Here is a 26,631-nt window from a genome sequence, read left to right as displayed (position 1 = left end):
TGTCCACAGCAGTGACCAAAGTACAGGAACATCAGTCTCATCATTTGTCCTTCTGAAGAGAATTCTGGCATCTCAGTGCCTTTTATTCCCTCTCCTTTTTTCCTCATTGACTCATGTAGCTGATGTTTTTCTCCAAAGCCATTTACCCAGGTGAGTGATTTTTCTACTGAAATAATTTAGTGTAAGTACATTGCTTAGGCATGCTATAGCTGGAGGGGGGTTTTGAACCTACAACTACTACATCCCAAGGCACCAACGCTAACAACTATACCACCAGCAGCTCCAGCTCTTTTACTATTGTTGACCTTTTTTCAAAGTCAGGGCCGCGGAGAAGTTATTTTCATATTGAAATTATTCTTAAGAGAAATGGGCCATCAAAGTGTGAATGAGAATTACGATTCTCTCAGTATGGGACAAGAGTGAAAGTTTTTACAAGGACAGAATGGGGGAAAGAAAAAAAAAGAAAGATTTTTTCAAAGCCTGAGAGACACAAAGACTTGTATTTTCAGGTCTCCCTGCTGCCAGTTTGCCTTCTCACTGACCTGTTGTGTTACTATAGACCATGTCAGGAATTTTTAAATGTTACTAAGGTGGCACAAGGTAAAAAAAAAAAAAAAAAAACACAATCCATATCACTCACAACATCCACTAGCTCACACATAACAAAAATAAAACAAGAAAGTGGGCGACCCGAGAGTTCGAGCCGAGGAATTTGGTATTTGTGCCTGATTGCAATCTGAGCGAAAACAGCCATTATGGAATGGGCTTTTATGTAAGTAGCTCCTGCTCTCTTTCCAAAGCCGCTCACTGAACCATCAAGGCCAGGGTACCTGCACAGTGTTAATTACTGGATATAATTCCCCCGTAGTAGCAAGGCCCTTCTGATGAGATGTCACGCACTTGTGACACTGAAAGGCTCTCTTCCTTACCTGCATGCTTCACGGGAAGCTCACCGTGCTGGCGGCCCACCCTCTCGCTCCTTTACCGCATTTGTTTTATAGTTATTAGGCGAATTAGGAAACAGGGGCCGTGCCTCTGCACATCCCCAGCAACCTGACGTTCCTGCAGATAAACAGGTGGAGGGGGCATTCTTGTGGTCTTTTTCAGTTTATATCTAAACTTCCTTCGGGGGGCTGAGGGATCGGTGGCGAGATGCATTCCTCACACTGTTGGGTTCCTGTTTTGAAGTTCGTGGATGAGTGTGAACTGTTTTTTTTTTTTTCCTGAAAACTTAACAGATATAGAGAACTGTAATACACCTAGGTGATGAAAGTTTAATTTTTATTTACCTATTTGAAAAACATAATTGCCTTATCTGGCCTTGAAGCTAATAGTATTTTAATGGGTTGCTTCTCAAAAGTCAGTGTCAACACTTTGTCATTATTTATGGTTAGGGTTTTTTCAGGGACACAGCAATGCGTTTTTGGTGCGTGTTTTTTTTTTACTGAAAAAATGTTGGCTGCTCTATGAAACTGCATCGTTTATCAATCCGAAAATTGTTCCTTTGATCTACAGAATCTTAAAACGAACCTATTATTGTGTCATTTTTTATCGACATAACACGCAGTTCATTTTAAAACAAACATCCTATACTAAAAATCCATACAGAAAACATGAAAATCTGCGGCCACGGTGTAAAAACGACAATTAAAATGAAACTATCTGAAATTTAAAAAAAAAAAGAAAAAAAAGAAAATACATGGATGGTGGCAGAAAAAAAGGCAACTTCGGATTTTTCAGTGAGAATTCGGGAAGAAAAGAGCGACAGCAGCTGTGAAAATACCCCCCATGGCCGACAGGGGGCGCTGCACGCGTGTCCGTGAAACACTCTCCCGTGGGTTGGAGCTCGTGAGCAGAGTTAACAAGTGATAAATATTAGGCCTGCAACATCTGAGGATACATTACTTAGGCAACTGCTACTAAGAAACAAAAACTGGAAAGAATGGGCGATAGAACGTGCAAGCGGACAATATCTATTATACGCTTAAAGTATGTGAACCCTATGGCCATAAATCATACATTTATTTATTTAAGAGGCGCTTATCCCCAAAATGACTTCCAATGAACTCTATGTAGTGTTATGAGCCCACACCCCTTATTCACCAAGGTGACTTACACCGGTAGACACACTACTTACACCGGGTCACTCATCCATACATCAGTGCAACACACACAGTCACTCACATACTATGGGTGAACCTGAACAGCATAGCTTTGGACTGTGGGAGGAAACCAGAGCACCCAGCAGAAACGGGGAGAACATGCAAACTCCACACAAACTGAGAGGGAATCGAACCCACGTTCTCTCGCACTACCCAGGCGCTGTGAAACAGCAGCGCTACTCGCTGCGCCAACCTTGAAGAAACGTCCAGAATCAGTCATCACACACCTAAGACGGCACATGGGAAAGGCTCCTTGTCAGTAAGTAACCATGTGGTGGTAAAACTAGGGGACACGAGGGTTCCAATACTTTCAAGCAGCGCCGCATGTATAAGAAAAGCGGCAGAGCCGCGAATGGAAACGACGCGGCGCTCTGACTGTCGCGCGTGCGCGCGCACTTCTCGGCACGTTGAAGCGCGTGAAGGCGAGAGGAGCGCGAGCTGTGAGCTTCGTGTTCAGGCATCCCTTCCTCGGAACGCCTCCCTCCTCCTGCCAGCCTGAAGACGCTTGGAAACGACTTACACAAGGAGAGCCAGAGGAGCGTGGTACTTCTCTTTTATTTATTTACACACCGATCTGTTCCAGTACAGATGATGATACAACAATGTTTAAGAGCAGGTAAGAAAAGTCTTCACGCTGAAGTACTGTAGGTTTCAGCGCGCGGAGCTGAATATGTCGACGCCGGCACTTCGGAAATTGGTCAGTGAATGAAATGAAAATTGACAGTTTACACTTGATGATCGATCCAGCAAATGAAAGTCACGTCTACAGCATCAACAAACTTACCAAACCCTTCCTTTTATTCCTCGAGTAAAATGAGTGATTACACCATGGCATTAACTGCAAGTAAAAGCAAAATCAATACTGTCATGAAACATTAAATAAGGGAAAAAAATCTGACCTGTTTATGACCGAATGCATCAATAGGCTGATCAGACCATAATAAACTGTGCAATATAACTACTGTAACACGGGGTCTTTTATTGTCTTACGACCGATTCCGAAGCTACACATCATGGAATTACATTTGTGTGTTTAAAGGTAACATATTTAAAATAAGTAGGCATATTATAGGAACAAATCTGCGAATATTTAATTTCTTACTGAACGACAAGTCAAGACAGGCAGATCTCCCCTCTACAGCGTGAATGTAAACCTGAAAAGTGCGTCTTAACAGATATAACGGGAATATTTTTCAAACAAGAAGTGATGGGAAACATGGTCATTGCGGACTGATGTGGCATAGAATAAATTATTTAGAGGCATTCAGGCTTATTTCGTTTTCCTATTTTTGCTTGGATTACTTGGATTCTGATTGGTTCACTTCAAAAGACACCGACTACTGGGGATGAATAAACGGAGGAAAATATAAAAAGTTCGACTGTATTTCATAAACACGCACGTTCGATGCAGTCCAGAGACAAGAGAACTGATGCTCCACGGAGGCGTAAGAAACACTTAATCGGCTACATTTCATATTCTTACCCTTCCTTCGCATGTACATAACTAGCTTTTCTACCTTTGTTTATGGTTGTTTTACCTAAAAGTTACTGAATCGGGGTAATTTTTTGGATGCTGAATACACATGATCATCATGATCGTCATCATCATCGGCAGCAAAGCAAACGCGTCGCCTCCTTCCAGCTGAAACTTACTGAAAAAGTATAGTATAGCCTCGCGCATCCTACACAGTGAGTAACTTGTTGTGGTAACACACAGGTTTAAAGTGAGGCTTGTTTTTCGTTTTGCAGCGAAAAGCCGCAGGCTGCACGGAGGCTTTGTCAGCTCACTTCCCCGCAGTCGCTGAAGCCGGAGCTGTGCTTGGACTCGCCGTCGCTGCTGCAGTCCGACTGCTGCTGCTGCGGCTCGCCGGCGTCGCGCGCGAGGGCCGCGCGCGCCCCCAGCAGACCCTGCAGGTGTTTGATGTAGCTGATGGCCGCGCGCAGCGTCTCCACTTTGCTCAGCCGCTTGTCCTCCAGCTCCTGCGGGAGATGTTCGCGCAGCCGGGCGTAGCCCTCGTTCACGCACCGAACCCGCTGCCTCTCCCGTTCGTTTCTCTTACGGATGAACGTGGGTTCGAAAGAATAGTCGTAGACGCCCAGGTGCCCGGCGGGGAAGGGCAGGTAGGAGAAGCGCCCTGTGTAAGCGTGACAGTACGCGGGGTCCAGGTACGTGGGCTCCAAGTGGAAAGGGAGGCCGAGCGCGTCCCTCAGAGATGCCGCGTGGGTCTCCTTCCCGAGACCGAGCGCCGCGGACCGAGAGTACGGCCATCGCTCCAGGAAACTGTGGTTGCGCTCGGCTGCCATGATCCTAAAAAATAAAACATTTCTTTCATCGTCTGAACAGTTCTGTTACATTTTCGGGGGACGGACGGGGACTTTTGCCTAATTATGAGATTTTGTTTGCGACTTGCAAACTTCCAGTTATTTCAGTGAGAATTATTATATTTTACAGAACTGAGACAATGACAATGTTTAACAAAAGGTTTACACGTCCCTAGGAAAAAATCCATAATAAGTAAGACTAAGCTACGAAGTCTTTAGTGACTTCACTTTTTTGCATCGATATACTCATTTACTCTTTTCTCCAAAGCGACTTATAATGTTAAGGTTACAATTATTTACCCCTTTATACACCTGGGTAATTTTTTACTGGAGCAAATCAGGGTAAGTACCTTGCTCAAAGGTACTACGGCCGTAGGTAAGACTCAAACCTGCGATCTCTGGGTCTAAAGGTAGTTGTTTTAACCATTATGCTACCAGCTGTCCCTCAACTCGATATACTCGACTCTAAAAATTACTACGATATTAGCAGTGTACCTTAGATACACTACTACTTAATAGGTCACTCATCCATACATCAGCGAAACACACTCACACAGCAATCCACCTAACAACATGTCTTTGGAGTGCAGACACGGGGAGAACATGCAAACAGTACACAGACCACGCGGGGATCGAACCCACGTCCTCTCGGACCACCCAGGCGCTGTGCCGCCCCTATTGTCTTCCAGTGTGGGGTTAATAACACTAATAGCTCTTCGTTCAGGAATTACACGCACTTCTCTTCTTTGCGAATCAGAACAGAATACTAACCAAAAAGAAGGATTAAAACCCCCACCACTTTAACACAAAGCTGGTACTCAAAGCCCCTCAATGGTCATCTTATTGATTTTAGCCAAAGGACAGAGAAAATCACTTTGATCTTACAAAAATGTCAAAACTATTAAAACAAAATGTAAATATAAAAAAAAAACTAAATAACGAGCAGCAAAGGAAGTCCCTTCTCATCCTCATCGCTACAATATACGGTTTATAATTATGACCAAAAGATTGTGTACTAATAGTCTAGAGGAAATAATGAATATTAAATGAATAGCATTTTCAAAGCAAAAATTATTCTGTGTATTTGGGCGTCTTGAGTAAAATCGCAGTGAAAACAGTGAAATTCCTCTTCCTTAGCTGTTCATTACCCGTTGCCAAAAGTACAATTTCCATCACCTAAACCGAATTTAGACACATAATTCTTACCTTAATCGCTTTTATGGTACTTCTACGTTATGGACAAATTTCTTTTGAGAACACACTCCATAAGGAGGCTGACGAATTCGCTCTTTTAAATTATTATGCGAATGATTTTGTTTGCAGCAGAATTCTACCAGTCGAAATTCATCTGCTTATCTGGGCGCGGAGAACCAGGAGGACCAGAGCTCCTCTGCCGTGGGTGGGTGTGACGCTCCCCTGTGTACCTGTGTCTCCCCGCACAAGGTGAATGTGCGTGCCTCATGTTTTTATTTTCATAAATCAGATCGTGAGGCCAAGTGTGATAACATCACTTTAAGTTTCTGGAAAGTTAACCCTTTCCCTTCCACAAGCATTGTCCACACAGATACCTGCTCACATGGGATTTGAGCGCTGCATCCATCATGCAAAATATTAAATTTAATAATAATAATTATTATTATTATTATTATTGTAAGAAAAGTTTTTTTGCATGTTACAGGTAGAAAATAATAAATAGTTTTGCTTTAATATTTCATTGTTAAATTGAAATAAATTTATACTAAGTTACAATTTAAGATACATTATAAAGGTTTGTCTTGGAAACAAGTATTAGCACTACTGCGGCTCACATCTCACTCAGTGCTCATGGAAACGAAACGAATTCCTCCGCGTATTCACTCTTCGGGCCTTAGGGATCTCCTAAAAAAGAATAATTTTTCTAAAAAAAGTTCTAAAATATCTCTTATAATATTAATTGTACTTGACGAAAGAGAAATTATAATTTTAATACGTTTGTATTTTTTACTGTGTACATACTGTCAAGCAAGCGTGTTCGATTTCTGTGCTTATGCGCCTCTTTCTGTTTTTGACCGGAATTTCGCGAGGATCCCTCCCTTTTGGCGCATGCGCAGTACAGAAAAACTATGTCTTCACCGATGGACTTTAAAGGAGAGCGAAGCAGAGGGTGATGTATATTTAAAGTAATTTTAACAGAAATGGTTATTGAGTGCCGCAAGCTGTGTGGCGTTTTGAAAATAGGACAGTAATTCTTGTGTGCAGCGCAGACCGTGTACAGTACGGCACTGCGGTGGTGGTGGTGGTATAATTAAACAGAGTCCGTTTCGCAGCCCGGCGGTGGAGGTAGTAACTGATGTTGGGCAGCTAGCTGTCAGGCTAATGTCTGCCGCGCGCGCGCTCCTCTTTTGTCTCGCTGCACGCGCGCCCTTGTCGCTCCCCTCACAAATCCGACCCGTCGTTTCGTTTGTCACTTTTCCGCGCTTCGCCTTCCGTCCTCGCGCCGGCGGCGGTTCCGTGGTTTTCTCACGACACGACGGATGACGAGGACACAGTTTATCACCCATCATGACATCTGCTGCTATATCTTCGCGGCTAAGCTACTGGTGTCGGAAAGGTGTTGTCTAAATATGTTTTCCTTCTGTTTTTCACTGGCGTAACGGCCGTGAGTAAACATGTCCAAACATAACTGTTTGTTACGTGTATCAGAATTATAATCATGGTCGATGTGCACTGAGAAGACGAGCGACGGTGGCGGTCGGCGGTTCCTGTGGCTTCGGCGCTTTTTGTTTTGGTGAATGTTTACACCGTGTGCGCGTGCGCGCTCCTTTATGGCTGAAAGTTGGGGAGAAAATTAAATGTCGAATTTGTCCGAAGTCATCATTGTGCCCCTGCACGGAAGGTTCCCGTTGAAACCTGGACGTGTACAGTAGTCGGGCAGCAGGTGGCGTGCTCTTTTACACTTACATGATTCCCCAAGTGACTTCCAATTAACTCTCTGTAGTGTTACTAGCCCACGCACCTTATTCACCGTGGTGAAACTTACACTGCTGGATACACTACTTATACTGGGTCACTCATCCATACAGCAGTGGAACACACACTCTCTCTCTCTGTCACTCACACACTAATTCTTTTCTTGCTCTCTTCCTGTGTGATGGTTCCGGGTTCGAATCCCACCCCTGCTGTAGTCCCCTTAATGTAGACACTAACCCCGCACTAACACCGTGAGGATACCCTGCTGCTGATACTGATAAATCATGCTCAAGTTGATTATATTTCATTGTAAGTCATGTTGGACAATAAAAAAAAATAAATAAATAAATGTACACATAAGGAAATCTGTAGGTAAGTAGCATGGTATCATATCAAAGTAATCAAAGTGGTGTAGTGGTTGTTTCTTATGCCTCAAACATGCTTTATAATGTGTCCTCATAGTATGTCACTAGTTAAACATGAGCAAGACATGTCTGTGACTTTGTATCTTTTGTGTCCCCTAGCGTGAAAATGACTACATATTCATCGTGCCATGACTAAGAAACACCCAAAGTCAGGTAATTTTCTCTTCCGTATGGGGTCGTATTACAGACCTCCCAGCTCTGTCATCAAGGCAATGATTTGTTGTTCTTATGCTTTCAGGATGAATGACATCAACCTGAGCCCAGTGGGAATGGAGCAGCTGAACGTGCCCCCTGTCAGCGGGAGCCACCTGGGACTGCCCACGTCGCCCACTCACAACCCCATCACCACTCCAGGTAAGACTGCCAGTGTGGATCTCTGCCTTGTTACTGGGGCTGGGAGTCAGGCACAGGATGCTGACAGCCTGAGTATCTCTTTCTTTCTGGTTAGGTATGCCTGTGGCCATACCCAACCTTGGGCCTTCTCTAGGGTCTCTGCCCTCCGCCCTCTCTCTCATGCTGCCCATGGGTCCGATAGGAGAACGGGGCATGATGTGCGGCCTGCCAGAGAGGAACTACACTTTACCCCCTCCCCCCTATCCCCACTTGGAGAGCAGCTACTTCCGACACATCCTTCCAGGTACTTCGAGATGATATGCAGCTGCTCACTTCAGTGTTGGCAGTTGAAAGACATGGCGCTGAACTCAGCGCAACCTTTTCGTTTTGTGCAGGTATACTGTCTTACCTGGCAGACCGCCCGCCACCTCAGTACATCCACCCTAGCAGCCTTAATATGGATGGGACGCTGTCCGTGCCCAGCAACAACCCTTCTGGCTTGGACCCCTACACCGGCCCTGGGGGGCCCTTGGAGCAAGGCTTGGTCACGCTAGACTCTCGACAGGTGGGCGGTCAGGGAAGCCTCCATCAGGGAGGTGCCCATGAGGTTCCTCTGGACACAGGGCTGAGCATGGAGTCACGAGTGAGCAGCCCGATGTCTCCAGATGGGATGGCCGAGGAGCTGGCCTCTATGGAAGGTGTGGTAGGGGAAGCACAGCAGCTCGCTAGCAGGGCACGTAGTCACGAGGGCCTGGGCCAGGTGGATGCATCTGTGGCAGTAATGCCTCTGCATGGCTCTGGGCTGGAATTGCCAGTGGTCATTGACCAGGATCACCTCGGGGGCAGAGTGGGTGGAGCTGGCACGAGCGGAGGGGCCACAAGCGGCCTAGGTGAGCCAATGCACCCCACGGGGGCACTGAGCACAGGAGCTGTTAGCGTGGTGCTTGCTGGCTCGCACTCCCACCCTTCTATGGCTCCACCACCTCAACTGGAGCCAGTTTCCCTCCATGGGCCCACCAGCATGGGGCTGGAGCCAGTCAGCGTGTCCCCGATCACCGCAGAGGTATCTCTGGTGCCTGACAGTAGCCTGGTGCTGGTCAACTCCTCTCTCCAGCTGGAAGACTCCACCTCGAATAAGGAGAACATGGCTACCGTCTTCACCATTTGTGAGTGCGGCTGCATTCTTGTCGGACTTGCTGTACCGTATGATCCACGCAGTTATTTTTCTGGCTGTATTGGTGGGTGCTTTTTTGTGCCCCACTTTGGTCTGTGTTTACCCAGGTTCTGCGGTGCTTTGTTGTGTCATTTACAAGAAAAAATGTCTCTTGCAATTGACATGTCTCTAAATTACATGTTAGAGTTACTGAAAACAATGTGTCATCACAAAAAAATGTCTGACTGGCGAAGCTGTGAAAATAACTTTATACCATAAATCTCTGGATTCGGTAGGTTTGTTGCTTACTTTCCTTCCATGCGCTGATGCATTTAACACTCGGGCAGTGTGACAGATATTGTGGATGTTGTACAGTTGTGTGAGCAGAGCTGCTGAAGGGTGTTTTTGGTGTATCGCTGATGGCTGGTTTCCTGGCCTCCTGTGTTTGCTGAAAGGGTGCACGCTGTGTGAGCGGTCCTACCCCTCCGACTGCCCGGAGCACGGTCCTGTCACCTTCGTGTCTGACACACCCATCGAGAGCCGTGCCCGCCTCTCCTTGCCCCGCCTCCTTTGCCTGAGGCTCTCTGTGGCTGATGAACCTCTTGGTAAGTCCTTATAGCAAGTGAGTGTCATTACTGAGTACTTGGTGACAGTACAAACAATTTTGACTTTTCCTTCCTCATGAGATATGCTGGTACAGCCTCTACTTCCAGATCATTGAAATATCAAACTGTAGTTGTTCCGTGTGCCCCTGGCAGTTCAGTTTTTCCAGACAGGTTGAACCGTGAAACTTACGTTCGTATTTTTGTTCCCTCATACCCCATGTACAGGGGTGTTTGCCCGGGAGACCATACCTGTTCGGACCTGTTTCGGGCCCCTGGTGGGCCAGCACTGCAGTAGTGTGGACCTCGCAGACTGGTCAGATAAGAACAGTCCTCATGTGTGGAAGGTAAGGAAGGGAAATTCTTGATGTTTGAATTGGACAGAGATCCTATTTTTGTCACCTCGCTGAGAGTCCTGGTTTTTCCCTTTGCTGGATTTACTGGATGTTTCATACTATAAGGCTCAGCAACTATTTTTCTAGCAGTCAGTGGCAGCATAGGAAAGCTGTTCAAGTAGCTCTTCTGTGTGCAGTGCTGAGTCTTCACCTTAAGAACGCGATAAAGACAGAAGGTCCATCGATTTGCAGATGAGTCAAAATTCATCATTTGCAATGTGTAAAATAGGTACTGAATAGCTATTTAATGTTGTGATAATATGGTGAGCCAAGCAGTTATCTGGATGCCTCACGGTGACTGAGCTGCACGACTGGACATCGGTTCAGTCTTTGTTAGCACGTTTTCCCTGTGTTTCTGTGGGGTTCCTCCAAAAGTCTAAAGACGCGTTTCAGGTGGAATGGTGACCATAAACTGTAGTGTGTGGATGTGTGTGTGGCTACAGTGGGATGGACAGGCATCCCGTGGGGTGTGTGTTCTGACTATCCTAGTGTCCTGTGTTTCCAGGATAGGCTCTGGACCTCTATGGTCCTGCCTTAGGAAAATAGAGTATGGACTGTGAGTGAACGCGTGCAAGTGAAGCGCTTCATGACAAAAACGATTGTGACGTTTTCAGTTTTCTCTTGGTCAACTTTTGTTCAATTCTCTTGAACAGCAGTTGTGTACTTTGTCTTAGAATCGTAGTAGTACATTCTGTTGAACGCTAATGTACTGTTGGAAAGAATTTATATACTGTTTGTGTTTCATGTACTCCGCCTTAGATGTTTCACAACAACGTGCTGGAGTTCTCTATTGTGACCACAGATGAAAATGTGTGTAACTGGATGATGTTTGTCCATAAGGCAAGGTAAATCTTTTTATCACTTTCATCCCCCCCCCCCAAAGTCAACATAGTGTTTGGTCCCTGGTGAAAATTAGTTTTTTTGCGTGTTAGTGTGCAATAAGTGTGTCAGTTGTGCTGTTGGCTGCACTTGGGCAGGACTGCAGAAGAACAGAACCTGGTGGCCTACTCAGATAGCGGCAAGATTTACTTCTGCTCATCAAAGGAGATTCTGCCTGACCAGGAGCTGCTGTTCTACTACAGCCGGGACTACAGCCGGCAAATGGGTGAGTTAAGAAAAAACAAAAGTTAATTGTCTTTACTGTGACTGAGAATAGTTCAGGAACAAACATGCTGTAGGTAGCATACTTGTTATAGAACCATATTTAACTTACAAATATCCTTTAGCTACATGCTTCATCCAAGAAAGGCCCCTGTGCTAGTACAGCTGAGATCTGAATTACATCACTAAAATAAAAACTTGAAATTCAGTTGTAAGGATGTGTAAAACTGTGTGCATATGTAAATAATGGCAATTTTAAAAATGTATGGTAAATATACCACTAGTACACAGTCTTCTGTGGGTTCTTTGCAACTTTTTAAGTTTTTCTTGTTGCGCAATTAAGTTTCTTACTGACAGGCCTTTTTTGTCTGTAGTGTTGAAACTTGTGCTCAGAGGCTGGTGGACAGTGTTTTTCAGCCAGCAGGGGACACCCTTAAACTAAACTATGATATGGCTTCTATTTTGAGCTGGTGTTTCTATGAAAAGATGGTAAATCTAGGTCTGGTGTTACTCTTTGCTGTTTCTGATTCTTTAACACCTGCACATTTCTGAAAGTTGATGTACATTAGTTTATTATAATAAGCTCTGGTGTGTTTGCTAGAGTGGGTTCATGCTGGTTCTTTGGTGATTCTTTTTGTTTTTTAAATAAAAAATAACAGGTGTACCCGAAGTTCCCGATTGCCAAGTGTGTCACTGTGGCAAAGAGTGTACGTCTGTTGGGGAACTCAAATCCCACCTAAGCAGACATACCCATGGACAGGCGCACAGCCCCTCCCAGAGCCACACAGTACACCATGGCCCCAGCGAGGGCAAGGCAAGTGGCGGGGGCACCTGTGCCTCCTGGACTGGCCACACTCATCCCCGGGAGAGGAAGTACAAGTGCAGCATTTGTTCCAGGGCATTTACATCCTCCACTAAACTCAATGTGCACTACATGGGTCACGTTGGCATGAAGCCACACAAGTGTGAGTACTGCAGCAAAGCCTTCAGTGACCCCAGCAACCTACGGACCCACCTCAAGATTCACACAGGTAGGAGGGGCACTTGTGCCTACCACTTGGGTGGAGTAGCGATTCTAATGATAGAGGTCCAGTGTGGAGCGGATCAGTGTTGGAATAATAGTGTTTGTTGGTTAGTTGCAGTGCTAGTGAATGTGGTAATGATACCGAACATAATACTATTTCTATATTTGTGTTAGGTCATGCCAGACAGAACTATGTGCCTTATACCCCTTCTCACTGTCACCAGGGCAAAAGAACTACAGGTGCAGTGTGTGTGAGAAATCATTCACACAAAAAGCACACCTCGCATCCCACATGGTGATACACACGGGAGCCAAGAACCTGAAGTGTGACCACTGTGACAGAATGTTCATGAGGAGACAGGATCTCAAGCATCACATGCTGACGCACACACAGTAAGGCCTAGGGTGCTGTTGTATGCATTAGAAATCTGTTTACTTGGAGGGAATTACCTAGCTTTCATGCTAATTTCTACTTTGCCGTTTCTCAGAATTTTGAACTGACTGACAAGTGTACTTTGCAGGTAAAATATTACATTTGTCAACACTTTCCTTTGGACGTTTTCCTCACGTTTCTTTGTCTCTGTTCCTTACTTCTGCACCTCTCCATCTACTGCCTCGCACCGTCAGGGAGCGGCAGATACGCTGCCCCAAATGCGACAAACTCTTCTGGAAGTCAAACCACCTAAAGAAGCACCTGAACTCCCATGAAGGCCGGCGTGATTACATCTGCGAGAAGTGCAATAAAGCCTTTCTCACAAAGTACCACCTCACACGCCACCTCAAGATCTGCAAGGGCCCCAAAGCCATCGGGGAAGCTTTTCAAGAGGAGGATGAGGAGGACGAAGATGAAGATGAAGAGGAAGGAGAGGAGGAGGAAGAAGAGGAAGGGGATGTGGAGGGGCTGATCGAACCAGTTAGCAGGGAAGACTGTGGTCTACGAGCTACAGGCTACACTTCAGACAAAACTCTCTCTCCACCTCACTGATGAGAGCAGCATAATATCAATGTACTGGGCCAGCCTGATATTTATCCTATTTATTTCTTTCTCTCTCTTTTATTTCTTTTTCATTTTTTGCCAAACTTATCTTTTTTGAACATTAGGAATTGCGACCTGCCAAAATAACTAGCTTTGCAAAAAAAATAAACAAACGCTGGATTCAAAAAGAAGTGCAAAATCACTAAGTAGAAATGAAACCGATACAGATGAGGCTAATGTCTCAGCCTTTGGCCAGCTAATATCAAAGATACTAGCCACGATATTTCCTTTAAGTCCCTTTAGACTTTATAGTACCTAAAGTTTTCCAAAAATTGCTGTCATTCCCAAATGGCTAGGAAGAACACAGCAATTGAGACAGCATATATAATTAGCTACAAACTGCATTAACTCTGCAGAGGTCTGGGCTTTTGATTTTCGTTTTCTGTCGTCTATTTGCTTTGTCCTGAAGCTCCTTCAAAGAAGTGAGCTTTAATTCCGATACATAAGTATGATCCTGAAGAAGAAGAGGGGTTATAAATGTGGTTTTCTGCAGTCTGTGTGCAGCAGATAAAATTCACATTCAGCAGCTGCATCTGTGGCCAGGTTAACCCCCGACATTCCTTCATTTCAGGACCTGTCGTGTTTTGTTGCCTTATGTTTATTTAAAGTGACAAAAACAATGAAATTGTACATTTAATTGTGATAGTGACTTTAAGGATCCTGAAAAACTGCCAAGAAGAATTTAGCTGATTACATGCCATAACTCCCTGATTAGTTTATCAGTTATTTTTATTTAAGAAACTCAATGTCTCGTGCAAATTACAGTATACTGTATAAGAATGTACTACGTAAGTACTAAGAATGTATTTTTTTAAGTGTTAACGTAACTTTAGATATAATTATGGTGTAAGATGATTTTTGTTACAGAAGGGCAAGCTACAGTTACTCTAGTGATCTTTTACGAGAGAACAGCAGGTCATAACGGTATGCAACAGGCCACCACAATACCTGGCTGGGTCAGAAAGTGGAGAACCTATAATCCACCTATCTGTAGTTTTTCTGTTCTTTTTATTAGTTAAAAGATTAACTGTCTAGCAATTGTCTGAAGTTTCTTCCTGTGGTATGTCAGTGTATTGTTAAAGCACTTTTGACCATTTAGCCACATGACTGAGACATGGACTGCTTTTGGGAGGGAAAAATGTCAGTATGATAGCAGTGAAGCCCCCCTCTCCAACTGATTCAGTGAAAACTTTTGAGCATTTTTCAGCATGCAGTTTCAAGGAACTGGCTTGTAATTTTTTTTTTTTTTTTTTAAATTTTAAACTGTCAAATGGATGTATTGATAGCCTTAGAGGGTATTTGGGTGGTATGCCATTATATACCGTGACCTAATTTATGCATTATTTCTGAGTTAAAGTCTTTGAGGGCGTTGAACCACTGCTTTATTATTGTTGGTAAACATCATTACATCATTTACAGTTCAAATATGACATTCTACAGTGGACAATTTAACAGGCTAATAAATGTAAAATATCCAAAGAACACGGAGTGGAATTCATCCCTGCAGTTATGTCTAAAATACTGTTTACCCCTTCACAACAGGATGTGCCGATTAATGTGATTCTTGTCAAAGTTGGTTAGTAAGATAGACACAGATACCTGAAATAGTGGTTAGTAAGTCAAGGATTTAAATAATGTTCTGGAAAGCACTCTCAATAACTTACCCTCCCCTCAGTTAACCATCCAGCCGCTGATTATTTATCGGTAACAATCTGTGTAATAATTTTTCCAAAGTAGTCTGTACAACAACCCCTTCACATTGTAAAATTTGACAAACACAACATATTGTATTGGAATTCAATTTCATTCCCATATATCCACAATGATGCACAGAATCTTGCGTTTAATAACAAAAAAAGGTCTCCATAGGAAAAGGTATGGAAAATTGCACAACAGCCCAGGCCCCCAAAAGCCATGGAAGGAGCCCTACTCTGGACCCTGGCCCGTGAACCCGGGTTTTAAAGGGATCCGATCAATAAGACACCTGGTCAGCATTCAGGTCACTGAAATGTTCAAGTTTTTTGCTCCTGGGCTGCGTTCAGTCACTGGGAAACGAGCGCACAAACCTAAAGTAAAGCAGTTATTATGGAGTAAAGCACTTGAAACATTTGTATCGGATTTGTACTCGAGTCTCGAGCGCGATTCTTTGTGCAAACCTACGGGTCAGTTACTCTGCCATCTGGTTCCACGTGTCTGTGGAAATATGCGTTTGTTCGATCATTTCGACGCACACACACAAGTCAGGTCCTGAACACGAACTTCGACGTGGAGCTGAACTGTGGAAAGACAAATTTCAAATGCTGGTTGCCGGGCTTCATGCTGATGTTTCTGAATTATTGAAAATCTTTCATTTTATTGCGTTCGACCAATAGAACAGAGCAACTTTTGAGCCCAACATGATGTATGAGGGAGGGAGGGAACGCAGCGGGCTTCGCTGGGTCCTGCTCTCCGGCGGGTCTGGGATTCGAGCCCTGCGCCCTGAAGTAGCCCTTCGTTACCGGGTTAAGTTCCGGTTGGCCGCGACCCCACTCGGGACAATCGGTTTCAGCCAGTGTGTGTGTGATTTATTAATTAAACGTAATCTAAACAAAGAACAGTGAATTTCACGCTTTTGTGGCCGGGCACCAACTCATCCCGAAAGGGTCAAATAATTATTAAATATTTAAAAGAAAATAAAAAAAAAAACTAACAGGATTCATCCTCTGTATTCCCGCTTTATTTTCGCTAATAAACGTTAACCGACGTTAGTAGCGCTACAGAAGTTACTTTCCAAGTCCCCACTGCCACTCCCCCTCGGCACGCGGCCGACCACTCTCGAGACGCACGTTAACGTCATTCGCCGGGTTCATCCAAGTTCACCAGACTGGACCAATCAGGAACGAGCTCCCGCGTCCGAGCCCGTCCTTCCCGATTCTGCGTTGTGCGCGATGTTTCAGGTGTTGCGTGAACACCAGAAATGGCAGATTTCGTGACGCTGAATTGCGGGATTAACATGCCAACTGTGGGCCTCGGCACATGGAAGGTTGGTGAGCAGTTAAACCGGTGAAAGTTTTTGTTTTGCACACATATGGGCGATCCAGCCCACTTCTCTAAAAATGTTCCTGCTTGGCACCTCGGCTAAAGTCAGTATACAGTATAAATATATAAACTAGCTATCATTTATACTGTACACTTCTTTAATGTTCCTTTCATATCAATACCTCATTTGCTCCACATTTTAATTTCTAAGAGTCACTTATAAGAAGCTGATGCAACTCACAGTGTTAGGTGGGTGTACTAGAGTATTTCACAGTCATTTACCTGCTTACACAAGCATGGTGTTCTTGCTGAAATCACCACGGACAAGGTACCACAGCAGGCAGGAGGGGGATTTGGACACTGAACCTTGTCAAATCAAATCAAATCAAGTCAAGGCAATGCAATAGCTGTAAGCACTATCCTGCGTATTCCCTCATGGACAGTCTGCCCCAGGAGAAGTGGCTGAAGCTGTGAAAGTGGCCATAGCGGCAGGGTACCGGCACATCGACGGAGCCTTTTCCTACCAGAACGAGAAGGAAGTGGGGGAGGGCATCGATGCCGTGATTAAGGAGGGTGTCGTGAAGAGAGAAGACCTCTTTGTGGTCAGCAAGGTGCTGAGCTGCCCGGGTTCACTGTTTTCTTCATGCAGCTGCTCATTTCTTTCCCTGTTCCTTTGCACATGTGTACTTTCAGTGCGAAGTTAACATGGGTGGATTATAACTGCAGAGCTGTCATGATTGTGTTGTTCTCGCGGGCTGGGAGGGGGGCGGATGACACATCTGAACGCTATTGTTGTTGCCGTTGGTTTCCCACAGCTGTGGTGTACCTTTCACGAGAAGTCCTTGGTGAAAGAAGCCTGTCAGAGGAGCCTGAATGACTTAAAGCTGGACTATCTGGACTTGTATCTGATCCACGCTCCATTTGGCCTGAAGGTGAGGTCAACACCTCCAGAACATTGAGCCAGACACCCCCCCCCCCCCACCCACACCTTTGTTTCTATTCCTATTGCTGTGGGGATTTCAGTTTGATTTCTGCTGTCAAAGTGAAATGAATGATCCCAATGATGGTGAATGTCAATGGTCCTAAATCATTCCTAACCTCAACCCAGTGAAAAGAGAAAAGACTAAAATTGATTACATTCAACGTACATTAATTTAGCTGAAGCTTTTCACCAAAGTGACTGACAATTATTTACATTTATAGAGCTCTGTAGGGTTAGTACCTTGCTCAGGTGTACGACAGCTAAAGGTGGGATTTGAACCTGTGGGTCCAAAGGCAGGCGCTCTAGCCAGCTGCCCCTTTTGTTTTATTAAAAGTTTAACCGTTTTGTTGGGATGTCTTTATAATGTCTTTTTTGTGGTTTAGTGTCCCGCTGCACACATTGTACACACACCTTGACTGAAACCGCTTGTCCCAAGTGGGGTCACGGCAAACCAGAGCCTAACTCGGCAACACTAGGCGTAAGGCTGGAGGGGGAGGGGACACACCCAGGACGGGATGCCAGTCCATCGCAAGGCACCAAGCGGAACTCGAGCCCCAGACCCACCAGAGAGCAGGACCCAGTCAAACCCGCTGCGCCACCGCGCACATTGTATCCAAATGTAATTCAGATCACCTTACAGTCCACACTGTAAACCACACCCAATCTGTGGACCTACTTTTGACTCAATAATTCTGAAAATTATAGAGAACATTGTCAGTCAAGTCAGCTGTGTAAAACAAAGGCACAAACTTGTCTTTACAAATGAGTGTGTTTCCAACAGAAGTCTTTTTTTTTTTAAAGTAAGAATGATTGATTCATTGTTACCTCAGGCTGGAGAGGAACTGTTACCGAAAGACGACGAGGGATTTGTAGTGCCTGGTGACACCTACTTCCTGGACACCTGGGAGGTTGGTGGAAGGGGGGTGAAGAATCCAAGATGAGGAAATTATTTAAAAACAACCCATGTCAATAGAATTGATTGAAGTCACAGGTCAATTCAGGTCCTTTTCAGTCTGCGGATACTAGTCTTTTCTCCCAGGCAATGGAGGAGCTGGTGGATGAAGGGTTGGTGAGAGCTATTGGGATCTCCAACTTTAATCGAGAGCAGATTGAGGCCATACTGAATAAGCCAGGTCTGAAGTATAAACCTGCAACAAACCAGGTACAGTGTACTATAAACAGAAAGTAGTCATTTTCCTTACTCCTTTTTCCAAGATGCCTTTCAATGTTTATTTACATTTTACATTTATTTAGCAGATGCTTTTCTCCAAAGCAACTTCCAATGAACTCTGTGTAGTGTTATCAGCCCACATACCTTATTCACTAAGGTGACTTACACTGCTAGATACACTACTTACAATGGGTCACTCATCCATACATCTTGTTAAAATAACTTTTTGTTTGCATCGCACAGAGTAACATGATAATCTTCCAGTAGTAGTCTTTCATCTATGAGTATTTTGTTTTTAGAGACCTCTATAGTGAGGGAATGTGTGTCTTGCAGACTGGTATCTTTCTGTAATGAGAATGTTTACCTTTTCCATCCAGATTGAATCCCACCCCTACCTGACTCAGGAGAAACTCATCAACTACTGTCATTCGAAGGGCATCTCTGTAACAGCTTACAGCCCCTTGGGCTCTCCAGACAGACCATGGTAAGCGCAGAGATGCTTAACGTTGGAAGCTGGAACAGCATGATAGGGTGTAAACATTAGTTTGCTTTCTGAGCTGGTTTGTGTCTTAGGGCCAAGCCAGAAGAACCCTCTTTGTTGAATGATCCCAACATCAAGGCCATAGCTGAAAAGCATAACAAGACTGTGGCTCAGGTAGGGAGGTGAACAGTTTGTAAAGAGGCAGTGTGACATCTAGCCCATCACTGGAGATAGACAGTTGATTATGGGGGTCACTTGTTCCTCACTCTTCTGTTCAGGTCTTGATCCGCTTCCAGATCCAACGGAACTTGATTGTCATTCCCAAGTCTGTTACACCACAGCGCATCCAGGAGAACATCCAGGTAAGTTCTCCCCAACTTACCTTTACCTTTATTCATTTAGAAAACATGTTTCTCCAAAGCAATGGTTATTGTACTGTTTTTAGTTGACATTGAAACCTCCAGTGTCGCCCTTGGACACTAGTGTAACCTCAAAAAATGATGGCTCCTTTTCATTGGATGGAGACCATTTCTTCAACAGTGAGGTCAAGGAGTTCTAGAACAGCCTCCGAGCAAACGGAACTTCTTTGGGAAGGCTACCATCACAGCTGTGGACTTCCTTTGGGAAGCTAAGATAACTGAAAAAGGCAATTCAATATGAAATGACTGTATCACCATGTAGGGAACAGCAATCAAGCCACCTGAAACCCTGTACCTTATGCTCCATGGGGAACCCAAAATAAAATAGAAGCCTACAATGAGACGGAGCTTCCTCTGTGAAAACCACCCACTGTCACATGTCACACATCACATATTGCATTTTGGCTCCAGGTAAAATCTCAGGTACTGCACTCTGATCTTGGCCAAAAAGACAAGAAGCTTTTGATGCAGATAGCGTTTGTGACCAGTCCAAGATTAAACTAATCCTGTTAAAAGTAATGGTGTAATCTATGGTTTATGTGTCAGTAGTGGGGAAGTGTTCGGAGAAGTGACATGAGATGTAGCTCCAAGTAATAAGCTAAGTTTCTCACTTATTTCAGGTTTTTGACTTTGACCTGACAGAGGATGAAATGAAGGCCATTCTAGGGTTCAACAGGAACTGGAGGATCTGCTCAGTTCTCTGGTACATCTTTCCACTCAGGGCACTCAGTTATTTGTCCCTGAATGCTATTGATGTTGTGACCAGAATGCTAGGCAGAAAGATTTACCATAATTCTGTTCCTGTGGCTTTCTCATAGCATGTGCTTTAAGTTAAAATTGTATGCCATTGCATTAAATTGAATAGTGTCAAGAGCTGTGTTTTTTTTTTTTTTTTTTAAATTTTTTTGCTTTTCTAAATGACCTTCTGTGATGTTGTTTGTCTTTCAGGGCATCAAAGCACAAGGACTATCCGTTCAATGCTGAATTCTAATGCAAACAGGATCTGGTGATGGTGAGCAACTGGCCAGTCTGACCAATGGAGGGGAAAAAAAATCATACAAATTCCTTGTTTAGTGTTTAAGCAGAAAGTCATATTCGTTGTGGTTCTGCATGTCTCAGAGGATATTAAAATGTAAAGGTTTTTCAGTTATTAAACTAAAAGAACAGGCATCTTTGATTACCTGTAAAAGGATTTTTGTGTACAGAAAGGTACTATGTCTGCAGTTGTACCATCACTGAACACTGTTGTCCACTGAAACATAAAATTTAGAAGAGTTCACAATATTTCCACTGCTTCTGTAATGGCCTTTGTCTCAGTTGAATTATTAAATATGTTGGACTGAAACAGAAATAACACCTTTTTCCATGTGTATGATGCATAATTATTGGCTAATTAAAAATAATGGCTGTCGAACTAACATCTGACCTCTCTGGCTATGGCCAAAACACTTTTTTTTTTTTTTCTCATGGCTCTGATCATTGGATTCCACAGATTTTTTTTAATTTTAAGAAACAGAGTTTAGGACAATTAATGATGCATTTTTATTTATCCCTGCAGTTGTGATATGTATAATGATATGCAGTGTTTATATTTTAGTTCATAGTCTGTGGAGAAGCGTTCAAGAAGAATTTCATGATACATGTACACAATATTTGTATACATATGGCAATAAACTTGAAACTTGAACCTGAACCTGTAAAACCTGAATGGTACTACATCACTCACATGGAGACAGCTGGTAGCGTAGGGGTTAGAGCTGTTGCTTTTGGACCCAAAAGTCACAGGTTTGATCCCCACTTCTGGCTGTAGTATCCCTGAGCAAAGTATTTCCCCTAAAGTAGGTTTGTAGGTAGACTGACATTGCAAGTTGCATTGGAGAAGAGTGTCAGCTAAATGAATAAATGCAAACTCAGAACCCTGAGTAGGAGTACAAAAACATAATCTCAGCCAAGGTTAGTGGCTGGTTCCCCAAAGTACAAATAAGCAAGGATATCTGTATTACCTATGGCCTTGCTTTCATTAGCTTTTTCATTTGTACGTGTTAGTCAGTGAACATCCCAGTATACAGTATGTTACACAAGTACACATCTAAAATATAAATTTCAACTTTTGATCTGGTGCAAAGCACAAGTAGTTCTTGTGTTAGTACTCTAGTATTTCTATTATTAGTCCTTGAAATTACTGCAGTGGTGGGGGGGGGTAGGCGCACATCAGCGTCAGGAGCTCAGTATTCGGCCTTAAATGGATAATCCTTGTGATTTATCCCCCTGAAACAAAAAGTTAGCAAAATAAGGTTCTATTAGAGGCACTGGTGTCCCATATCAAAACAGATGTGATCAGACTTTCATGGGCTGTTGATGTGGTTAATTGCCTAAAGTTAAACTCACCAAATCATGGAAAATGCTCTCCAGTTTCTGTTGAAGCTCAACATTGTCTTCATGTCGTCTTCACTCAGCTCAAAGTCAAAGACCTGCAATAGTGCTTCAGGTTGATTTCTCAGCTTGATCAACACCAAATGGCAGAAGAGACTTGGATAGCACACACCCTGAATATATTGTGAACATCCAGATTTAAATGAGTCTCCAATTTGCTAGTATTACTTGAGATGGGTAGCTCTTGGCAGTTTGTTCTCTGCAGGTCCTGGACATCTAAGAACATTTCACAGCATTAAGCCAAAAGAAAAGCCAACATCCCCTAAGCCTGTCCTGTTTCTCTCCGTCTCCTCATTACATAAATGTAAACAAAAAATGGCTGTAAAGGAACAAGTTTTATAGTCCACATGAAGCCTGCCATCAGAATTTACCTGAATGTTCTCCTTTATGCGATGGGGTGTGGCGGACTTTGGAATGACTACGACGTTTCTCTGGATGTGGAAACGGATCAAGACCTGTTGGAAGGATTATGGCCAAGCAAGTAATTTTTATTGCCATGTGTGCACAGTACTGTTGTTACTTGTGTGATGAAAATCGGTGTATATGGTGGAAAGAAACTAACCGCACTGAAGAATCACACGTCTACAATTGTCTCTCTTTCTCATAATGTGATGAACACGCTGTGTTTTCTATGAGATGTCGCTTTGGAGAAAAGCGTGTGCTAAATGAATACATGTAAACGTAAGTGTACTAGTGCCCATCACACAACGAAACGCTTGCATGTCTCCCACAGACTATAAAAAGTATAAATACTTACGCAATAAAGAATAATTATAGTCAGTAAATAGACCATCAATAAACACAGTATCCTGTAGTAGTGCGTGTCGAGAGTATGACTAAAACGATCACATGACAGGGTGACCAGTCTGATCTATTAAACAAGACCTTGTGATTATGAGACAGGAATGATATTCCAGACCATTAAATCCACTCACTATGTGGTTGTGCACACAATGATGTCTTGCATAATTTCCAGCATATTATAACTGTGAAGTTTGAGATTGGTAGAACATGTGCCAAAGGAGCCATGCATACTAATTACATAGTCTTGCACAACAGGAGTCAACGTAATTAATGTGGTAATCTGCAGGGGACAACAGTATTATTGTTGTTCATCTTCCCCAGAGCTCAGGTAATCCAGGAGGTCTACCTGTGAAACGGTCTTCCCATATTTGTCAGCTATGGCCTTAATCTTTGGGTCCGTCAACAGATTTGGTTCATCTGGGCATGCCCTAGGAAGTAAAGACATTGCAATAATGATAACTCTGTCATCTATCTATGTTTTATATTTAAAGGTCTCAAGAATTCTCTGATGGGATTATCTTGTTCCCATTGAGTACTAAGAGTCTGCTTTCAGACCATGATCTGCCAGGGGAACCCAGGGGGCTGAAGGCTGTCACAGAGATGCCCTTGGAGATGCAGTAGTTGATCAATTTCTCCTGGGTCAGGTAGGGGTGACACTCAATCTGGGGGCGGGGGGGGAGAGACACTGATTTGAATTCCTTTCTCATTATTGACAGATTCCACTATTAAAAATAAAAATTCCCTTGCTATGATGTGTGTATAACTGGTGCGTTTCAAAAGGTCTGCACATACAAAGAGCCCTTTAGAAATGACTGCTTCGTAGAGGTTACAGCAACATGTGATACTTCCTCTCACAGTGCTGCTACTGGGCACATGTTAAACTGTACCTGGTTGTTGGCAGGTTTATACTTGAGGCCTGGCTTATTCAGTATGGCCTCAATCTGCTCGTGGTTGAAGTTGGAGATTCCAATAGCCTTCACCATGCCTGCATCCACCAGCTCCTCCATTCCCTGTGTGTTGATCAAGACAGCTTATTTACTCTTTATAGCTTGCCATTCTGAATTTTGATAAAAATGAAAAAATAGCCTTGTTACCTCCCATGTGTCAAGAAAGTTGGTGTCATCAGCTATGATTTCCTCATTCTCCAAAGGAAACGTTTCATCCCCAGGCTGCAGTGCCAAGACAAGTTCATTAACTCAGCATTTTATTCTAAATGATCTTAGTTAAGTGTGCATTTCCTGGGCACCGTGTCTTGTCCAAATCGACTTACATTCTTTGCAGTGTTACACATCCCTTCAGACTATCGAGCCTTATCACACAGTTTTCATGCTTTTCAGATCCTACACTGACAGACTTCTTTTCCATTCAGTGACGTTTCTTACACGTTAATGCACGACACCCTTGCTGAGGTATTAAGGAATTAATGTGTTTAAAGAATTTTTTTGAGAAAATTCTCAGAATAGCATACTATATGTTGATGTCAGAGGTTGGCAAAATGCAACCTCATATGTCCCCTAAAGACATGTAAATAAAGGATGCACACTGTTGTCAGTGAATGCTACCTGGAATCCCATGGGATAGTGCATGAGGTACAAGTCCAAGTAGTCCAGTCTGAGAGCCTTCAGCGACATTTCACAGGCTCTTTTAACCATGGACTTTCCATGGAATGTGCACCACAGCTGTGGGAGAAATCACATTTAAAAAAGTTCAGTTCTCAGTTGAGATTCTCTTCAGGTGAATAAATGCACACTGATCACCTTAACATCTAGATTAAATGGAGGCTGTTGAGTGCAATACATGCGACTACATGCCCTTCTCTTAAAGGGCTCCCAGTGAGTATTGATGCAGTAAACGATCATTCGGGTGCAGGAAAAGCATGAAATGAGGCTTGTGATGTCTTGTGATGCGCCGAGATCACAATGTGTCAGTTATTCACAAAAACCACATTTTGTTGCGAGATGCCCAGAATGGGATCATAGCTAAATCTCCCCCATAGAACCCGCCCTTATCCCTACAAAATCACCTTGCTGACAATAAACAGGTCCTCTCTAGTCACCAGGCCTTCCTCAATGGCAGCATGGATACCATCCCCAACTCGTTCCTCATTCTCGTACACGTAGGCGCAGTCCATGTGCCGGTACCCTTCTTCAATGGCTACTTTCACAGCCTGTGCCTCCTGACAAGAAGTTCCCTGAAGATGGACGGAAAAGGGACCAAGATTTAAGTCTGTCATATTGTAACCACTCTTAAAATCACACTTCTGAACATGCTTCCTTAATACAGCTGTGTCCCCAGATAAGCCTTTATTCAGCCGCAACTCCGGCATCGTATGTGATTGATTGTGTATCTTATATTAAAAAAAAAAAAAGAAGAAAATTGGTGGGAGGGTATCAGGATTTGTCTATCCTGTGTTTTATGCACCTACTTGAACGAAGGTAACAAACTAGGTTTACTTGAGAATCACATGTCTGCAGCCATGTCTCTTTCTCTAATGTAATGCATAAATTGTACTTTTGCTGAGATATACTATGTCGCTTTGGACAAAAGCGTCTGCTAAATGAATAACTGTAAATGTATTTCCTTAATAGATCCCTGAAGCCACAGCAAAATGTCTTTCTGATTACTAAAAATAAAATGATGACACATAATCCACATTTATACCCAATATATGACACTGAAGGTAAAATCTGCTTCCAAAAGCTTAAAACAGAATCTTCTTTGTTCCAAAGTATACAAACTATAAAGGGATGATTAAAAAAATGCATGTTAAAAATACAGTGTTCTAGTGAGGCACAAAACAGCCATTATTCAGATACAAATTCCTGTTCGAATGCTGCATCATGTACACTGAGAAACAGTAAACCAAATGATCATTATAGTTATTATTAATTAAGAGCATTAAATTAATAGCACCACAACAGTTGGCAGACTTGGTTGATCCTGTTGGAACAGTAGGAATGCAGCTCTTACCCGATATGTTCCCAACCCAACAATGGGCATTTTTGCACCAGTCCTGAGTGTGACAGCAGTTGCCATGATATATAGGATGTGCTGCTGCTCCTGCTGCTCCTGCTGGACTGACATGAAAAGGCTCACTGTGCTCTTCTGAACGAAGGAGAGAACGCCCAGATACCAGAGCGCGCCCAGATTACCACACACAGTTTAACTATGCCATGGTGAGTGCAGAGATCTTGTTGGTCAGATTCAGTTAAATACGCCTAACTGTGAGTCACTTTGCATTTCCCAAGTGTCACGTCTCCATCAACCAGCGCATTGGCGACACATGTTTTTCCTTGATGGGAACAGTGACAAAAAGGAACGCAGCGGAGACCTGACTGCGGAACCTTGTTTAGCGACCTCGCTTTCCGTAGTGATTGTGTTACCTGTTACTCCTTCCTACCGCGACCATTGCTTTTTGTATTTTTCGACCACGCTTCTTGCCTTGTCCCTTGTACTCTGTTCACCGATCGCCCGACCTTCGCCTGTCCCTCGATTTTTCTTTTGGATTACGATTACCGGCTTTAATAAACAGCTATAGAAGAACTCTACGCTTGAGTCCGCGTTCCTTTGCAGTGAAACCGTGACACCAGGCGACACTGACGGAGTGTTTTTAAACCAAAGAATGAAGGCATCAGAAGGACATTGCAGTTCATCAGTAATTTGAAAAGTGACATCCAATCCATATTTTAATCGCGTCCTGGTAGAAACTGTTATGCAGAATCGAAAAAGTGCAACATCTTATAATAAAAAAAACAAAGGTTTATCTCTGTTTATTATTTTTGAAAGGACCGGGTGGTCTTCATAAGAACACAGTTGTGCGA

At 43.5% G+C, this 26,631-nt stretch overlaps 4 protein-coding genes across 6 annotated transcripts; 2 read left to right on the top strand and 2 right to left on the bottom strand.

The window, feature by feature from the left end:
• Positions 1 to 3,627: 3,627 nt before the first annotated feature.
• LOC108920805 (achaete-scute homolog 4-like) lies at positions 3,628 to 6,056 on the bottom strand. The gene is made up of 2 exons (XM_029247501.1): positions 5,691 to 6,056; positions 3,628 to 4,470 (listed from the first exon to the last, which is right to left on the bottom strand). The coding sequence occupies exon 2, from the start codon at positions 4,464 to 4,466 to the stop codon at positions 3,942 to 3,944; it is 525 nt and encodes a 174-aa protein (XP_029103334.1). The 5' UTR covers positions 4,467 to 4,470; positions 5,691 to 6,056; the 3' UTR covers positions 3,628 to 3,941.
• Positions 6,057 to 6,567: 511 nt separating this feature from the next.
• Positions 6,568 to 14,984, top strand: prdm4 (PR domain containing 4). 2 transcript variants are annotated; one of them, XM_018729737.2, is made up of 12 exons: positions 6,568 to 6,627; positions 7,958 to 8,011; positions 8,097 to 8,212; positions 8,307 to 8,495; positions 8,587 to 9,357; positions 9,800 to 9,949; positions 10,175 to 10,293; positions 11,101 to 11,186; positions 11,319 to 11,446; positions 12,102 to 12,473; positions 12,691 to 12,859; positions 13,094 to 14,984. In XM_018729737.2, the coding sequence occupies exons 3-12, from the start codon at positions 8,098 to 8,100 to the stop codon at positions 13,449 to 13,451; spliced, it is 2,457 nt and encodes an 818-aa protein (XP_018585253.1). In that variant the 5' UTR covers positions 6,568 to 6,627; positions 7,958 to 8,011; position 8,097; the 3' UTR covers positions 13,452 to 14,984. The 2 variants fall into 2 exon arrangements, with proteins under 2 accessions (XP_018585253.1, XP_018585255.1); XM_018729739.2 differs by having other exon boundaries at positions 6,579 to 6,643.
• Positions 14,985 to 16,212: 1,228 nt separating this feature from the next.
• On the top strand, positions 16,213 to 21,363 carry LOC108920995 (aldo-keto reductase family 1 member B1-like). Its single transcript, XM_018730176.2, has 10 exons — positions 16,213 to 16,524; positions 16,964 to 17,131; positions 17,336 to 17,452; positions 18,333 to 18,410; positions 18,542 to 18,664; positions 19,051 to 19,157; positions 19,247 to 19,328; positions 19,433 to 19,516; positions 20,194 to 20,276; positions 20,522 to 21,363. Exons 1-10 carry the CDS (start codon positions 16,459 to 16,461, stop codon positions 20,562 to 20,564), a joined length of 951 nt encoding a protein of 316 aa, XP_018585692.1. The 5' UTR covers positions 16,213 to 16,458; the 3' UTR covers positions 20,565 to 21,363.
• On the bottom strand, positions 21,357 to 26,140 carry LOC108920994 (aldo-keto reductase family 1 member B10-like). 2 transcript variants are annotated; one of them, XM_018730173.1, is made up of 10 exons: positions 25,781 to 26,140; positions 24,834 to 25,001; positions 24,373 to 24,489; positions 23,905 to 23,979; positions 23,698 to 23,820; positions 23,366 to 23,472; positions 23,157 to 23,238; positions 22,378 to 22,461; positions 21,962 to 22,044; positions 21,357 to 21,841 (listed from the first exon to the last, which is right to left on the bottom strand). In XM_018730173.1, the coding sequence occupies exons 1-10, from the start codon at positions 25,892 to 25,894 to the stop codon at positions 21,799 to 21,801; spliced, it is 996 nt and encodes a 331-aa protein (XP_018585689.1). In that variant the 5' UTR covers positions 25,895 to 26,140; the 3' UTR covers positions 21,357 to 21,798. The 2 variants fall into 2 exon arrangements, with proteins under 2 accessions (XP_018585689.1, XP_018585691.1); XM_018730175.1 differs by lacking the exons at positions 24,373 to 24,489; positions 24,834 to 25,001; positions 25,781 to 26,140 and having other exon boundaries at positions 23,698 to 23,840; positions 23,905 to 23,910.
• Between the last annotated feature and the right edge of the window lie 491 nt (positions 26,141 to 26,631).

Source organism: Scleropages formosus, chromosome 21 (genome assembly GCF_900964775.1).
Source record: "Scleropages formosus chromosome 21, fSclFor1.1, whole genome shotgun sequence".
Taxonomy (NCBI): domain Eukaryota; kingdom Metazoa; phylum Chordata; class Actinopteri; order Osteoglossiformes; family Osteoglossidae; genus Scleropages; species Scleropages formosus.
Note: the sequence above shows the minus strand (reverse complement) of the source record. Positions and strands in the feature narration are given on the sequence as shown.

Bases quoted from the DNA above. Each gene is read 5' to 3' on its own strand.
- prdm4 (XM_018729737.2), top strand. From the start codon at position 8,098: ATGAATGACATCAACCTGAGCCCAGTGGGAATGGAGCAGCTGAACGTG. The intron at 9,950-10,174 runs GTAAGTCCTTAT...CCCCATGTACAG, and splicing joins TGTGGCTGATGAACCTCTTG to GGGTGTTTGCCCGGGAGACC. The intron at 10,294-11,100 runs GTAAGGAAGGGA...ACTCCGCCTTAG, and splicing joins ACAGTCCTCATGTGTGGAAG to ATGTTTCACAACAACGTGCT.
- LOC108920805 (XM_029247501.1), bottom strand. From the start codon at position 4,466: ATGGCAGCCGAGCGCAACCACAGTTTCCTGGAGCGATGGCCGTACTCT.
- LOC108920994 (XM_018730173.1), bottom strand. From the start codon at position 25,894: ATGTCAGTCCAGCAGGAGCAGCAGGAGCAGCAGCACATCCTATATATC. The intron at 23,980-24,372 runs GTAGCATTCACT...TTGGCACTGCAG, and splicing joins ACTATCCCATGGGATTCCAG to CCTGGGGATGAAACGTTTCC. The intron at 22,045-22,377 runs GTAAATTCTGAT...GCACTATTGCAG, and splicing joins GCATAAAGGAGAACATTCAG to GTCTTTGACTTTGAGCTGAG.
- LOC108920995 (XM_018730176.2), top strand. From the start codon at position 16,459: ATGGCAGATTTCGTGACGCTGAATTGCGGGATTAACATGCCAACTGTG. The intron at 16,525-16,963 runs GTTGGTGAGCAG...CCTCATGGACAG, and splicing joins TGGGCCTCGGCACATGGAAG to TCTGCCCCAGGAGAAGTGGC. The intron at 20,277-20,521 runs GTACATCTTTCC...TTTGTCTTTCAG, and splicing joins AGGATCTGCTCAGTTCTCTG to GGCATCAAAGCACAAGGACT.